The 16,273-nt window shown below is 43.2% G+C and overlaps 1 protein-coding gene across 3 annotated transcripts in view; it reads right to left on the bottom strand.

Moving 5' to 3' along the window:
- IFT52 (intraflagellar transport 52) overlaps positions 1–16,273 on the bottom strand; it is a 32,384-nt gene that overhangs the window by 12,835 nt on the left and 3,276 nt on the right. Inside the window, exons 3-9 of one of the 3 annotated variants that reach the window (XM_001502899.6) lie at positions 16,145–16,232; positions 12,819–12,948; positions 12,447–12,522; positions 11,274–11,345; positions 7,801–7,927; positions 4,312–4,398; positions 2,844–2,912 (exon numbers count right to left, since the gene is read on the bottom strand). In XM_001502899.6, coding sequence (XP_001502949.2) covers positions 2,844–2,912; positions 4,312–4,398; positions 7,801–7,927; positions 11,274–11,345; positions 12,447–12,522; positions 12,819–12,948; positions 16,145–16,232 — 649 coding nt within the window. Of the gene's footprint in view, positions 1–2,843; positions 2,913–4,311; positions 7,205–7,800; positions 7,928–11,273; positions 11,346–12,446; positions 12,523–12,818; positions 12,949–16,144; positions 16,233–16,273 lie in introns of all 3 variants that reach the window. The other 2 variants (XM_070247575.1, XM_014735165.3) reach the window with 2 other exon arrangements.

The following is a 16,273-nucleotide window of genomic DNA, read 5'->3' as shown; positions in this document are numbered from 1 at the left end:
TTTGAACTGCATTCAGCCTTGACTTCTAACAAGGCCAACTGGATAATAGTTTAAAAACTGGTCTTCTGAAGTCACCTGCAACATACTGTTCTACATTTTCTAGAGCCAGCGCTTGAAGAGACATGCCCGAGCATTCCAGAAATAAGAAGTCAAGACAAACAGGCTCACTTTTTTTATATCTCAAGGGTCAAAAACTCCCGCAATCCTCAAACTTTTTTTTAACAAGAGACAAGGGAAGAGCATAGACAAACAACTGTCCTTCCGGACAACATTTGGCTGTTTTTGTGGCTTCAACCCTCTAACAGGACAGTGGGCTGAAGGTGACAGCAATAACAAGGGCGCCAACTGCCAGGACACACACTGAGAACACAGCACAGAGATCATTAATGGCCCAGCAATCCAAAGGGCCTGAGGCGGACTCCTCTCTGCACAGAGGCCGGCTGGAAAATCCCAGTTCAGAAAGCCATCACGGCCTTAGGTACTCAGATAGAAACATAACAGTGCTCCCAAGACCACTGGTTTTCACGACCCTAGCAGATTTTGAGGTTAAAACTTATGTAAATTCCTTTAGCTCTTTATTGAGCCACCATTTTATTAAATAATCATTTAAAACTGAGCTCGTCTGGGTTTGAAACCCACTCGGATATAAAAAGATTTGATCTGAAATCATAGTCAGGAAGTTCTGGCCTTCAGAATTTCTTACTTTGCAATGCTACTGGATCTAGTGTTTCACTTTCCAAAGCCTCACAACACAAAGGACGTATTTCCCCAGGTCGCACCCCTAGAAGATGTACGAGACTGCGCGGTTTTAGAGAATGGCCTTCACAACTCTATCTTCCTCTGGTTTTCTACTGATGCTTCCCTTCTGAACAGTCCAGTGTCATGGGTGGTGGGCAGTGAACAAGAGCAGAAGAAAAGGTGCAGGCTCCAGCATCAGCCTGATGTAGGCATTAGTAATGGCTTGGCCAGGTATTAATCTAAGTAGGTGCCTTGAAGAATTTACTTACTTCAGTTTGCTCAGCTAGAAAACAGGAAGGACAGAAACTTAGCAGGAGCAAGGTGGCCACACAGAACAGGAGCAGACGCAGCACTGCTTAGTGCTGCTCTCTCGACCCACGACACTCTAACTAGGATTGGCAGCTGCCAAACACGCCGTCCCCTCAGACTTGGCTCCTGTGAGGCGTGAAGAGCGAATTCCTGGATGTACTCCAAGTCTTTTATTTTGGGGGCTTACATCACTTTTCAGGAGGAATTTAGGCAAAAGATCCATAAACTTAATGTTTCCATATAAGGGAATGTTTTAGACATGTGGCTGTCCTCTTTCCTAACCCAAATCAGCCCCTGGGAGGCCACATCCTCAGCAGAGAGGAAGCGCTCGGTGGACCACCTTTCTGATTGCCTCTGGCCCACCTCCTGCTACCCAATGCCAGGAAATAATTTCCCTGACATTTCAGAGTTTAAGAAACACAGAAGTGGGGCCAGCCCAGTAGCTGAGTTGTTAAAGTTCCATGTGCTCCACTTCAGTGGCCCAGGTGTGCAGGTTTGGATCCCGGGTGCAGACCTACACACCACTCATCAGCCACACCATAGCAGCATCCCACATACAAAGTAGAGGAAGACTGGCACAGATATTAGCTCAGGGCCAAACTTCCTCAAGCAAAAAAAAAAGGAGGATTGGCAACAGATGTCAGCTCAGGGCCAACCTTCCTGAAAAAAGAAAGAAAGAAAGAAACACAGAAGCAATTGCAGAATGAGCAGACTTTGATTCAGGAGACCTGGGTTTGGATCCCAGCTCTGTGCCTGCTTGCTATTTGAGCACACTGCAATCTTACAGAATTTCAGTTTCCTCATCTATAAGATCAGGGGCTGGACCCATGGCCAAGTGGTTAAGTTTGCACTCCGCTGCGGTGGCCCCGGGTTTCGCCTGTTCAGATCCTGGGTGTGGACATGGCACCACTCATTGGGCCATGCTGGGGTAGAATCCCACATGCCACAGGTGGAAGAACCCACAACTCAAAGTATACAACTATGTGCCAGGGGGCTTTGGGGAGAAAGAGGAAAAATAAAATCTTTAAAAAAAAAAAAAAAAAAAAAGATGGGAATAAGACCATCTACCTCACAGGGCTGTTGTAAGGATGAAATAAGATGATTTACATGGAAGTATATGCTATATAGTGCCTGATATATAATAAATACAAAAGTTAAAAAAAAAAGTCTTAAAGAGGGGCTGGCCCCGTGGCCGAGTGGTTAAGTTCGCGCGCTCCGCTGCAGGCGGCCCAGTGTTTCGTTGGTTCGAATCCTGGGCACGGACATGGCACTGCTCATCAAACCACGCTGAGGCAGTGTCCCACATGCCACAACTAGAAGGACCCACAACGAAGCATATACAACTATGTACCGGGGGGCTTTGGGGAGAAGAAGGAAAAAACCAAAATCTTTAAAAAAAAAAAAAAGCATCACTTCTTTCCATCTGTCTTATGATAAAGCGAGAGCTAGATATTCCTTTGGAACTGTTCAAGTGGTGCTGAGAAGCTGGACACACTCTTTTTTTTTTAGATTGGTACCTGCGCTAACATCTGTTGCCAATCTTTTTGTTTTCTTCTTTTCCCCAAAGCTCCCCAGTATGTAGTTGTATATTCTAGTTGTAGGTCCTTCTGGTTGTGCTATGTGGGATGCTGCCTCAGCATGGCCTGATGAGTGGTGCCATGTCCGCGCCCAGGATCCGAACCGGCAAAACCCTGGGCTGCCAAAGCAGAGTGTATGCACCTAACCACTCAGCCACGGGGCCGGTCCCTGGACCCATTCTTTATCTAAAAATGTTTCAGTGATTCCCAGCCTCCTACCTCTGGGTCCTCAGCATCAATCTGGTTTAGGTGGATGTCTCCTGTCGTGAGCCACTGGAAAACAACATCCTGGATTTAAAAAAAATAAACACAGAATTAGACACTTGGTTATTTGAGAAAGCTGAGGGGCAGAACTAGAGAATTAAATCAACCAAGAAAAAAACGTAAGGGGAAAAAGATTAAACCAGTGATTTGAAGAAGGGTAGCCACCCGTCTCTTGGTGAAATCATATGAAAACTTAAAATCTTTCCTCACCCTAATGCCACTTTTACTATGAGAAATTTGTCATTTATTTTAGAGCATTCTAACCTCTAACCACAAGCCAAAATTTATTAAAACTTGTTCACAGTCCCAAAGCAATCCCTATTTAATGTGCTGATGACAGTCTTAAAAGTGGAATATACCTAGATCCCCAGAGAATGTGTCTAGAGACATTGGAACTTCATGTGGATGCCACAGAAACAAGAGCTGAAGCAATCTCCCAGCACAACAGTTATGAGAAAGCCCAGTGGGGGCTTCTTCCCCGGCAAGTGATTCACTGGATCACACTCGCGTCCAGCTCTGCATGCACGGCCTGGCGATCCTTACCCAAAAGATTTCCTCTGCACTATTCTTTTTTTTTTTTTAAAGATTTTCTTTTTCCTTCTTCTCCCCAAAGCCCCCAGGTACATAGTTGTATATATTTTTAGTTGTGGGTCCTTCTAGTTGTGGCATGTGGGACGCCGCCTCAGCGTGGCTTGATGAGCGGTGCTAGGTCCATGCCCAGGATCTGAACCTGCAAAACCCTGGGCAGCTGAAGCACAGTGCGCAAATTTAACCACTTGGCCAGAGGGCCAGCCCCTCCTCTGCACTATTCTGACAAGCAATTGCAATTCCTTTACCCCATTCTCCACATCAGTCCGTGACCAGTTCTATACATAACCCCTCCTAAAGGCCACCCCTGTGGGCCAGCCCTCCCCTCATCCACACCTCCACTGCCTTCATTCCGTCCTCCTCCCCTCTTGCCTGGCTGACCCTACCAGCCTCCTGACTGGCTCCAGGCTGCCTCCTCCTTTCCACCTCCTGTACACCTACAGAGTGTCTTTCTACAACACAGCTCTGACTGTGTCCAAGGCAGCTGAACACCCTACAAGGGCTCGCCATGGATTTCTGCAGAAACTTCAAGCTCTTGGGCTTTGCCCGGAGGCCCTGGCTGGGCTTGCTCCTCACCACTCCTCCAGGGTCAGCTCCCACCTCAAGCTGGCTTAGAAATGCTCGCCACATCCTTCTAGGTTTACTTCTCTGTCTCTCACTCTCTCTCTCAGTGTAGACATTGCCTGACTCAGCTTTGTACTCTCAGTGCCTGGCATATAATGGGCTCTGAATAGCTGGTTTTAAATGAATAGATGAACCTGGCAGTATTTTTTTAAATGACATGAAAATCATGCTTACACATTATACATTAATACGATAAAAGAGAAACGCTTACCATGATTTTGCTGTTTTCTTCTTTATCCAAATATTGATCACTAAACATGTGGCATGAGCCAAGCACTGCCAGCTTCCCACCTTGGCTCTGTCGATGACAAAGTTCTGATCAGATACTCTGATCCCCAACTCACTGCATGCATCATCCTAGTCTCCAAACACTTATCATCACTCATGGGAGCAGCTGTCTACTATTCTAACAAGGGCCAGTTCTCCTCAGGATTTTAATGGTCTAGAAATACCAACTATGATAATAACTACATTCTAACCTGCCTCTGATTTTAGACGTGTATGTATTCTTCTATTTGACTGTCACAAAAAGCACTATGAACTGGTTCTACAGCATTTTCCTATTATTAATTGTCTTATAAATGAAGATCATAACCTTGAAGGGAAAACAAGATAAATCCAAAAATAATCTGGAGAAAATTAAAGACATTTATGAGTACCAAAAAATAGTATTGAACTTAAAGATCCAAATGGAAAACTAAGCCATGAGCATGAAAAATTCACAAAAGAGGGGCCGGACCGGTGGTGCAGCAGTTAAGTTCGTACGTTCTGCTTTGGCAGCCCGGGGTTCACCGGTTCAGATCTCAGGTGTGGACATGGCACCGCTTGGCATGTCATGCTGTGGCGGGCGCATCCATGTATAAAGTAGAGGAAGATGGGCATGGATGTTAGCTCAGGGCCAGTCTTCCTCAGCAAAAAGAGGAGGATTGGCAGCAGTTAGCTCAGGGCTAATTTTCCTCAAAAAAAAAGAAAAAAAATTCACAAAAGATATAACTGGTTAATAAGAAAAATTTTCAATATTAATAATTTTAAACTAATCAAAACAAAATATTTTTGCCTATCAGATTAATAAATAGAAAGAATGACTACTAACAGTGTTGGTCAGGTTTCAGTGAAATAAGTTCTTTCACATACTGTTGCTGAAACTGTCAACACACGCAACAAAGCCGTCTGAAATACAGAGAAGCTCTGTGCGCAATTTTATAGTCATAACCACAGAAAGCTAGAAGTAAATCCAACTGTTCAACCACAGAAAAATGGTTAAGAATAACGGAACCTCCCCCGGTTGTTAAATCATATATTAGAAAGGGTTTTCAGTAACATGGGAAAATGCTTCTGTCATAACATTAGGCTAATAAAAAAGTACACCATAAACTGCACTTCTATCCTAGTTTAAAGCCTGCGAGGCAAACAAACAAAAATGGGGCACAAGGAAAAGTAGGCAAAATGATCGAAACGCCAGTCTGGGTGGCCTCAGAGCAGTGCAATGGGAGGCATTCTTTCTTCCGCCTTCATCTGTTATTTTTCAATTTTTCTACAATGAGCATGGATTACTTTTGTAGCGAGAAAAACAGTACAATATTAAAAATACAAAATGCAATCAGTTTTCCTATCAACATCACATACAGGGAACAGGCACAGTTATAATGGCACTAGGAAAGAATTACACCAAAGCCAGAGACGTCAACAGACACACACACAATTCCCATAAATAAAACAAAATCTGCAAAGCAAACTTTGATTTGTACCATGTTATGCAATTGCTTTCATGTGAAAATAATACTATTACTACACCATAACCATTAAAAATAGATCAGTTACTGAGAACACGAAGTGAATTTAGTGGAATTCTACAGGAAGAACGGAGAAGTGACTGAATGGACTGAGTCCGACTTGAATCCACCGATGTGAGTAAATACAGGAGGAGTGAAGGACTTTTCCTTCTCACTACACTCACAGTTAGGCTTATATTTTCTTTTCTTCAATCTTCTTTTCCTTACTTGATTTATTTCAAATAGATTATAGATCTTCCATTAACCTTTCACTCTGTCCTGACAGACATTCTACCATTGTTTTCAGCTCCTTTTTCAGCATTTGTCTATAATTTGTTCCAATTAAACAAGAGTATGTCTACTCAAGGCCTGATTTGCTCCTTCGATATTAACGAGTCTATCCTGGTAAACCAAAGACCTGGAAAGGTTCGTGATAACCTCAATGAAGGCAATGGGCCTGCAAGGAGGCAGAATCCCCCAGGGCTAGCCTGGCTCTGATTACAGCTTCCAAAAGGATGGAGAGTGGCCCCCTCTCTGGGATCTCTGGCTCATCTCACAAACTTACGAGTGACGGGCAACAACCTGTCTGAAAGATTATATAAGGCAGGGTAAAAGCCTGTAAGGAGGAGAAAATAGGCTTTAAATGGCTAGGCAATCGGCAGATGATAATCTCATAAGTTCTAAACAAATCGTCACACTTAGCACAGAATTTTGAACCCAACAGATGCTCCATAAAAACCCACTGATTAAGCCAGGTAAAATTTGTGTGCACAAATCAAATAATTATAGTTTTAGTATTAAACTACCAGAGGCCCCTAAAAAGAATATCTCATTACTTTTGTGCTATAAACTGACGGTTTATGTAACTAATTATTTCCGCACTCAGAATCATTTAATAAAACTTTACACCAATTTTAAAGCAGTATTTCCAGCTGTTAGGGAGAGGCTACCTGCCATAATAGCTATAGGAATTTTGTCTAAATAATCATCTTTCAAACACAGCACAGACATTTATTTACTTCCTAATAAAATGAGGTCAGAGCTTTTAAATATGGCAGGGAAAGATAAGACCCAGGTCCCACAAAGAAAAATAGAATTGTGAGGAACCGGGGACATCTAGGTCTCTGGAGAAAATCGGCGAGGTCAGCTGGTGAACTCTGTCTCGGTGGTCAGATGAAGGCAAGTACAGCAAAACATGAATTAAAAGGCAGAGGAAAAATGGGGTCATAATGATGAGAGCTGTGTCCTCTGGGACCATCTGTTCCCACATTTGCGGAGTCTCCAGGATGAGAACTGGACAAGCAGTCTTCTGACGTGTTTTCCTGAAATAAACTAAAATAACAGCAGCGTGATTCCATGCAGTTGGGTGTGGTTTGTTAACTCGACCTTTCCCTGAATGGACTGACTGAGGGGACAGCCCGCAGTCATAGCCCGGATGAAAAGTTATTTAAGAGTTATAATCCAGGGGCCGGCCTGGTGGCATAGTGGTTAAGTTCACATGCTCCACTTTGGCGGCCTGGGGTTCGTGGGTTTGGATCCTGGGTGCAGACCTACACACTCCTCATCAAGCCATGCTGTGGTGGCGTCCCACATACAAAATAGAGGAAGACTGGCACCGATGTTAGCTCAGGGACAATCTTCCTCACCAAGAAAAAAAAAGTTATAATCCTCATTGCTCATGTAGCCTCATGCTGTAGTGGAAAAGCTTTGGATTTAGAATGAGAAGAGCTAGGTTTAGATCTTGACTCCATCAATTACTGGACAATCCATTGTTTCCTCATAAGTAAAATGTACATAACTGAAATATTACTTTGCAGGACTGTTGTGAAGGCCAATGAGAAAATATATGAAACCCCTCCGAAAACAGTAGTTTTTACTATTTCAATAATAAGAACAACATATCCACCCATATCTAGGAAAGGCTGTACCTTCGAGTGATAGAAAGCCAGAATGGGTCTGTTAAGTGGGAAACAGACAGAGCCTGTGGACAGAATAGCCACTGCTGGTTTCATGACGCTCAACGTGGCACCAAAAGGATAGACAAAGGTGAGAGCCCTGTAAGAAATTAAAGAAACATTCAAATTAAAAAAAAATGAATAAAATATTTTTGAACACAATCTCAGTGTTTCTTGAGCAATTCATCATCAAACAAAATTTCCTTAAGCTTTGGTTTCTTAACTCGAAAATTGGTGTAACTCTAGCTATAAGTTTAATAAAGATTTTTAAGAAATATGAATATAAATTAACAGAAAGTGTAAATGATTCTAACTGGAAGAACTAAATTAGCCCCTGTGGGGAAGGGGTGGGGGAGAGGGGGCCTCTCTGAACTGAGCTAGAGCCATATTGAGCCCGCTCCATATGACAGGTAAACATCTTCCTCCTCCTCAGAGGTCTGACGGGTGCCGTCTCTAAGAATCACCACCCGTCACTGGGAGGGTGTGTTAGCAGCTGAGAGTTTACATGAACAGAGGCGTGCACTCACCCCACACTGGGCTGCCCTGAGCCCCTCCTCCACCCTCCACTGTCCTAAGGAAGACGGAGAGTATCTGTTTGACTTGGGGCACCTGGAAAGGGTGTGGGATGGAGCGGGTCAGGGTGGGGTGCAGATCCTGGGGTGAGGCCAACCCATGCAGGAGGGGTTATCGTTTTACTGAAAGAAAGCTGGAGCTCTGCAAAGGTGGTTGTCTGAAGGAAGCGCTCTCAGAATGGAGAGAACCAGGAATCTTAAAACTAGAGCACAAAGTTAGAAACATGGGGTGGGAGGAGGTGGGGGAGGGCCCATAAGGAATCCCATAAAAAGATTTTAATTTCCCTTTTCCCTTAGACCATGAGAAAATTGTTTTCAGCTTAAGTTTAAAATTATTTCCTTCCCGAATCAGTTTTCCTCATCCCTTCAGTAAAGTTTCATCTACCCCTTTTACAGATCATGTGTGAACGAGTAAGACGAGCTGGGTGAAAAGTCTGGGAATGTGGCTACAGTAGAGAGAGGGGAAAAGGGACACAGTAAAACACAAGGCTAAATGAGGCTGTGAGGCTCCAAGAGGACAAAATATTTCAAAGCAAGAGGCAGGATCACTTATCCATGTCTCAGAGCCTACTGAGGAGCCGTGCTGCTTCCGGATGACCCAGGAAACAAATAACCGGCCATTTGCCCTTCGGTACAATTACCGACGAGGTCACGACGCGACAGCAGGTAAGTCACTATGCCTTATAGCTTATAAGGTATAAGCACTGTCACCAGTGTGACCTCACTGGAGTTTCCCAGCAACTTTGTAAGACTAACATTGTCCCCATTACACAGAGAAACAGAAGCTAAGAGTTACTCCATCCTGGGTTACCCTGCAAGCAAGACAGGAAATCTGAAACTTCTAACCCCACAGTTCTTTTACCTACATCAACTGGATGAGCTGACACAAAGCTCGAGAATTAGACTGTGATTCTTGAATGTCAAAACTGTTAATTCTATAAGTTGCCACACATTTTTCCCCTTTATGACTTCACCTTGGTTTCATACTAAGAAAGCTCTTCCCTACTCTAAGATTATAAATATTGACCTATGTTTTCTTTCAGTACTTTTATGGTTTCATTTTTTTTTTTCAAAGATTGGCACCTGAGCTAACATCTGTTGCCATCTTTTTTTTTTTCTTCTTCTTCTCCCCAAAGCCCCCCAGTACATAGTTGTATATTCTAGTTGTGAGTGCCTCTGGTTGTGGTATGTGGGATGCTGCCTCAACATGGCCCTATGAGCAGTGCTACGTCTGCGCCCAGGATCCGAACCAGCGAAACCCTGGGCCGCCGAAACAGAGTGGACGAACTTAACCACTCAGCCACAGGGCTGGCCCCTATGGTTTCATTTTTAATATTTAAAGTTTTAATCCACCTGAAATATATTTTGGGGTATGGTCTGAAAATGGAAATGTTTTTCCAAATAGCCAAAACTATGCCATCTATTTCCCGATAATTTAAAATGTCACTTTTAGGGGCCAAGCTGGTGGCACAGCAGTTAAGTGCACATGTTCTGCTTCAACAGCCCAGGGTTTACCGGTTCAGATCCTGGGTGTGGACATGGCACCGCTTGGCACACCATGCTGTGGTAGGCGTCCCACATATAAAGTAGAGGAAGATGGGCATGGATGTTAGCTCAGGGCCAGGCTTCCTCAGCAAAAAGAGGAGGATTGGCAGCAGTTAGCTCAGGGCTAATCTTCCTCAAAAAAAAAAGGTCACTTTTACTATAAACTAATAACCCCCACCTTCCACATATATTTTGAGTCTGAGTCTAATTTTTATTTACTTTTTACTATTTCTGCATTAGTACCACATTATTTTAATTATTAGAGCTTTGTCATATGCTTTAACCAAATAAAAATGTTCAACTTCTATGGGGCAAAATACCCCAAAGTACAAAGGTAAACTGGGAAAAATATTTGCAACACATGGAGGTCTATAAATGAATAAGAAAAGACAAACCAGCAACAGAAAAATGGGCACAAAGCTGTGAATAGGAAATTCATGGAAGAAATACAATCAGCCAGTAGACTTTAGAGGCCATCCCACTCAACAATAATCAAAGAAATGCAATTTAAAATAAAGAGGCATCATTTTCACTAGAACACTCCATGCTGGCAAGAGAGGAAAAGGGGTGAGTTCACAGGGACTGTAAGTGCTACAAACTGCCCGGAAGGCCACTGGCGATGTACCACATTCGGCAATGCATCAACCCAAGACCTTCGACCCAGAAATTCCAATGTTCGCATCTAGCTTACCGAAACATTAGCATAAGCGCACAAAAACTGTACACACAAAGATGTTCACTTTGTGCTTTGTTATTTATAATGACAAATATAAAGGTGTTCACAGTAACAGCATGGGGCGGAAGTTAAGAGTACAGGCCCTGGAGCAGACTGTCCAGATTTGAAACTAAGTTCTGACACTTAGTCAAATGAGCTTGGGTAATTAACCTCCCTGTTATCTTGTCTATCAGCTCACAGGACTGTTGTGAGGATTAAAGGAGGTAATACATGCCTGTCACATAATAAGTGCTCAGTAAACATTAGCTGGTATTATTAAAGCAAAATATTATAAACTACCTAAAGGTTCAATAATAGGAGATTGGTTAGATAAATTCAGAAACATCAAGTTTTGTCTAGTCATTACCTACCTATATATTTATATATGGAAAAAATCTAGAAATCTAAATATTATATTGTTAAGACTGATTATCTTTGGGAAAGGGGCATGGATTTACAGCAGAGGACTTCTACTTTCTTCCTTTTGAACTGTTCAAATTGGCTTTTTGGTGAGAATTACTTTTGAATCAAAATGAAAACTCTTCATGTTGAAAAAAAAACTCTTCAAAATGACAAACACATCCTCCTCAGGTGGCCTCGGAAAACACACTCACTGGGCATTGTTTCCACTGCTCTCCTCATCAATGATTCCAGGCACGGCCTTCCCTGCAGCTCGGCTAATTTCCCTTGAAGAAAAGAATTGAAATCTAGTAAACGAGAAAATTTAGGAATTTCAGACTCCATTCATTAACAGTAAGTATGAACCAGATGCAAGGACTCTGCACACTTGTTCAAGATACAATTCTGAAAAATTAAATAAAGGTACACCCCCACACGTACTCCTCTTTTGGGAAGCCTGCAAAAGTTAACATGAAAACAGTGACCAGTTCCTCTTTCTCGAGTCCTAAGGGAAGGGTCCATGCACTAGACCCACATTCTAGTCCCGCGTCCTAGACTCTGCATCGTCAGACCCAGCGGAGTGCCGGGCATCTAGCAAGTTCAAGTGTGGAATCAATCATTGTGACTATAGGGAAAAGTTCACAGAGGGCACCTGATGTTGCCCCCTCATGCATTCATTTCCCATTTCCCCAAAGCCCCCAATTATGTTTTAGGATCCAGTGCATCAGAAAAAACTGACCTCATCCCAAGGCTCCAGGGGAGAGAGTATGACCTAGCTATGCCATCAGGGCATTCCATGCCCTCTGCTACAGTGATCGGTTCGGGATGGGTATGTGGCCTAGGCCAGCTCAAACAGGGCAAACCTCAGGACTACTCTTGCTGGGAATGCTGGGACTACGGCATGCTCTCCCACCCAGACGATGCGGCCTGCAGTATGAATAGGGGAACTGTTAAAACTATTCAGCCCATGCACAGAGGAGGGCAGAACGAAGAGAACTGCAAAGAAATGGAACTGGAGCCCTGATGATATCCTGAATCCTTTCATCAATCTATATCCAAGGCCTGACCTTTTTCTGGGCTTTTCAATCACATGAATCAAGAAAGTCTCTTGATTGTTTAATCCCATTTGAATAGGGTTTTCTGTTGTTTGCTACTAAATGTATTCTGACTGACAAAAAAGTGAATGTGGAGTAAGATTTCAAAAGATGAGAGAGGAATATAACTTGATAGATGAGGAGTAATATAATAAAATAAATTATAACGAAATAAAACAAAAAGGTGAGAAAAGAAGAAGGGCCAGGGAAAAGAATGGGTGAGAGGAGACGAGGAAGATTCACGTAGGAAAGATGAATCATTTAAAAAGACATTTCTGCTTTGAACACGCTTACCTGTTCAAGACTCCATTGGAAACTAGAGCTTCTTTAGGATGGAAATACTTATAATATACATTTCTAACCACAGCATCTTTAAGGGAAAAAGAGAGGAAGGTGTATTTTAGATAACAGAAATAAGTTTGATATTACAGACACATAAAACTTTGACCCGAACGGAACCCTGGAACTCTGCTCTAATTCCTCTCATTTTATAAGTGGAAGAAGCCTGGGCCCAGAAGGGTCAGACTGCCAGTGGGGCCAGGATGCTGACCACGCACCCTACAGCCCAGGGCTGTTTCCAGTGTACGGTTAGGCCCAGAGAGCTACAATATGAATAGTAAACAGGAAATTACTGCCTCTATTAAAATAGGAAATAATAATAATTACCATTGTTAACCATGATTCCATATTCTTCTAGGAGAAAGTTAATATTGGTGTCAAATCTGGATTCCCCACCCTCTCCGAGCATCACAAGGATATCTCCACCGCCATCAAGGTATTTCTTCAGGACTTCAAACTACACAAAGGACAAAAACAATCTATGAATATACCCAAAAGACTTTTGTCCAAAATACTATAAATAAATAAGACCATAAGTAGCTGAAAAATAAACACTTCAAATCTATAAGGCACTTAAATATAAATGTATAGAAGATAACACAAAATCTACTCTCTCTGTAAAATTCCCAAGCATAAAGCTTCAAGCTTAAAGCTCCAAATTACTCTAGCTGAACTGACATTTTCCAAGTTGACTATCTGGACAGCAAACCAAGAGCAGACAACTACCAGCTAAAGGCTGCTCACAGGTCTCCTCCAATCAGCAGCATCCCTGGTCTTTACCAACTCGATGCCTGTTGTACCTACCCTCTCCTGAAAACCAAAAACCTCCCCAGACATCGCCAAATGTCCCCAGGGGAGGAGGGAGCAAAATCACCCCTGGCTGACAACTGCTGATCGAGACCACACCTTCTCCTCACTGCCAGCCATGGATATTGGGATAAAGGCATTTCCCACCACCCCAGGGAGGAGCTCTGTTCAAGTCACTGACCGATGCAGCCATAGTGAGAAACGCATGTTGTCTGCTTCTCTCTTGGGAAGCTCGCTTCTGCTTTCACACAGCTGGGGCGGGGAGAAAAATCTAGGACTGATCTTGTTGAGCCAGCCTGACAAAACCTGGGGAGGGTGGTCTAGACCAAGAGCCAGTCAACTCTGTTTAAACATCCCATCAGAAAAAAATTGAACACGCACTCTAATATGCATATACAGTACGTATTTACATAATTATAAAACATACTCCCCAAGAGGAAATTTTTTAAGGATAACAAAGATATGAATAACAAACACAATTTCCTTCTGGCGCCCCACTTTGGAAACCACTGGTCCAGCATGGACCAGTGCTGCTACAGCGTGGCCCCTCTTGCTCTTGCACTCCCTGGATTTCCTTCTCTTCTCCACCCCCCTAAATATAAAAAACAGAGTGCAATCATTGACACCATCAAGAGGGCTTGCTCCTGAGTAAGACATAACTTCACAGATCCTGGACTCTGCACAATGGACTGTCCTGTTCATGGTGATTCTATATAGTTACTTAGCCTTTTTTCAAAATGTTAAATAAAAAAGTGTTCTAGTGTATGTACGTTCAAGTACTAACAAACTGAAATACACATATTCTTCCAGTGTGTATCTGCTAAACATTTACACTTTGAAGCATATATATTATTTTATAAATCATCTTCCTTTAAGTTCTTTACATTAGTTAGGACATTGACTTTTTTTTTAATGGTAGTGGGTTATATTATCTATGCTTTTCAATTCAGGGTAATAAAGGTGGTATTTATAATATAGGTGGACGGTGGTCTGATGGAATTGGAAAGCATGGTCAGGGTCAACGGGAGGTGACGGAATACCACCAAGCAAGTGTGATGAGCCAATGTCATCAAGGGAAACAGGGCAACACGACAAATTCAGGAGAGTGTCTGGCTGGATTCTAGCATCTAATATCAGGCATATGATGTCTCTTCTGTCACGCAAGTTTCTGGAGGACAACATCAAAGAGGGATCATATAGTCCTTGAGGGGTGGGCTGACCCCTTTACTAGTCCTAGAAGGCCAGCAGCAATGACCAGGGAAGCAGTGATCTCTGCCCTGGAGGAAGGCCTCTGCTCACCAGAGGATCAGCCCAGTAGAAAAAGAAAAATGCAAATGGATATTGGTTTTTAGAAAGAAGCTAAAAACTTTTCTCCCTTTCCTTCCTACCTCACTCCACCTCTAAAGGGAAGGCTTGGTGCCAGGGACCGGTCTAGTGAGAGGACACTTTATTAGGCTAATTTAGTTCTCTGGAACTAAATCTGCCTCTCAAAGGACTCCCATCTTTTGGAAGTCTCTGCCTTCCATCCCTGAGAGCTTTGAGTAAGGATTGGCCTGGCACGCATCCCCTCTTGGGAAAGGGCCAGGCGCTGGTCTCTGAGCCTCTCTCTGGACGCTCTTGCTTTCCTGAGGCTGCTTGATCCTTGACAAAGACCTGGTCACCTCTCTCTTTGCTTCCCTAAGTGGAGAAGGGACATCAGCGGGGAGAAACCATAGTGGAGTGTGAAGCCAAAGCCCAACAAGTAATAAAATATTCCTTTGCAGGCTACATCTCCCTGAGTGTCTCACCCGGTAGGGGTAGCTGGTCACCTCCACATCTTCAATAGTAATTCCTGCTCCTTCTCTCAGTTCACCTCATCAAACAGTTACGGCTATCTGCATGCCCTTCCCAGATGAGAAGGTTGAAAGAAAAAGGACAACAGAAATGCTCCCGTGCCCCTCCTCCCCGTGGTCCTCCTCCCTGTGGACCTCCTCCTCATGGCCTCACCCAAACTAAGAGCACGACACCTTGGACTGCCTCAGTCTAAGGACCACACTGCTCCCGCCCTGCCTTGACCTCCCTACTCCCCACAGACCTCCCCGAACATCAAGGCACTTCCAAGTTTCTGTGAGAAAGGTTCTTGCTTTATTCTGGGTTTTTTGTTTTTTAATTGTGGTAAAATACACATAACATAAAATTTTCCATTTTAACCTTTATTCTTTCTTTCTGTCTTTTCTTTGGTGAGGAAGATTGTCCCTGAGCTAACCTCTGTGCCAATCTTCCTCTATGTTATATGTGGGTCGCCTGCCACAGCATGGCTGCCAATGAGCGGAATAGGTCTGCACCTGGCAACGGAACCTGGGCTGCCGAAGCAGAGCACGCAGAACTTAACGACTAGGCCACAGAGCCGGTCCCAGATAATTCTATGTTTAATTTTTTGAGGAACCGCCATACCATTTTCCACAGTGGCTGTACCATTTTACATTCCCACCACAGTGCACAAGGGCGCCGATTTCTCTACATCTTTGCCAACGCTTGCTATTTATGTTCTGGGTTTTACATTTATCACTCTTTGTCTATTTCATGAAATAAAATAAAAATGAGCTTAATTTTAAGTGGCATTTTGCTATTTTCAAAGCAAAAATATGGCGAAGAAGTATGGCTCATATTTAAATAGCCTGCACTGTGTCTGGCACTTGACACACAGTATCTCAGTGAATCATCACAACTACTCCATAATGAAGAGAGAGGCGGAGCGGTTACCTTAAGGCCACACAGTAAGTGGTGAAGACGAATTTAAACCCAGCATTTCAGAGTCCATGCTCCTAACTATCTCAAGACATTTCTTCTTTAGGGATATTTCTTACCTCAGCTGCAGTAAACTTTTCCCTTGGCCCGGCTGTAATCCACAGTTTCACCCCAATTAGCTTCTCAGAGGTGATTTCATCTTTTAAGCTAGAAATATGATTTTAAAAACAAGTGTCAGATCCATAATT

Source organism: Equus caballus, chromosome 22 (genome assembly GCF_041296265.1).
Source record: "Equus caballus isolate H_3958 breed thoroughbred chromosome 22, TB-T2T, whole genome shotgun sequence".
NCBI lineage: Eukaryota > Metazoa > Chordata > Mammalia > Perissodactyla > Equidae > Equus > Equus caballus.
The sequence above is the reverse complement of the archived record's forward strand: the minus strand, read 5'-3'. Positions and strand labels throughout refer to the sequence as shown.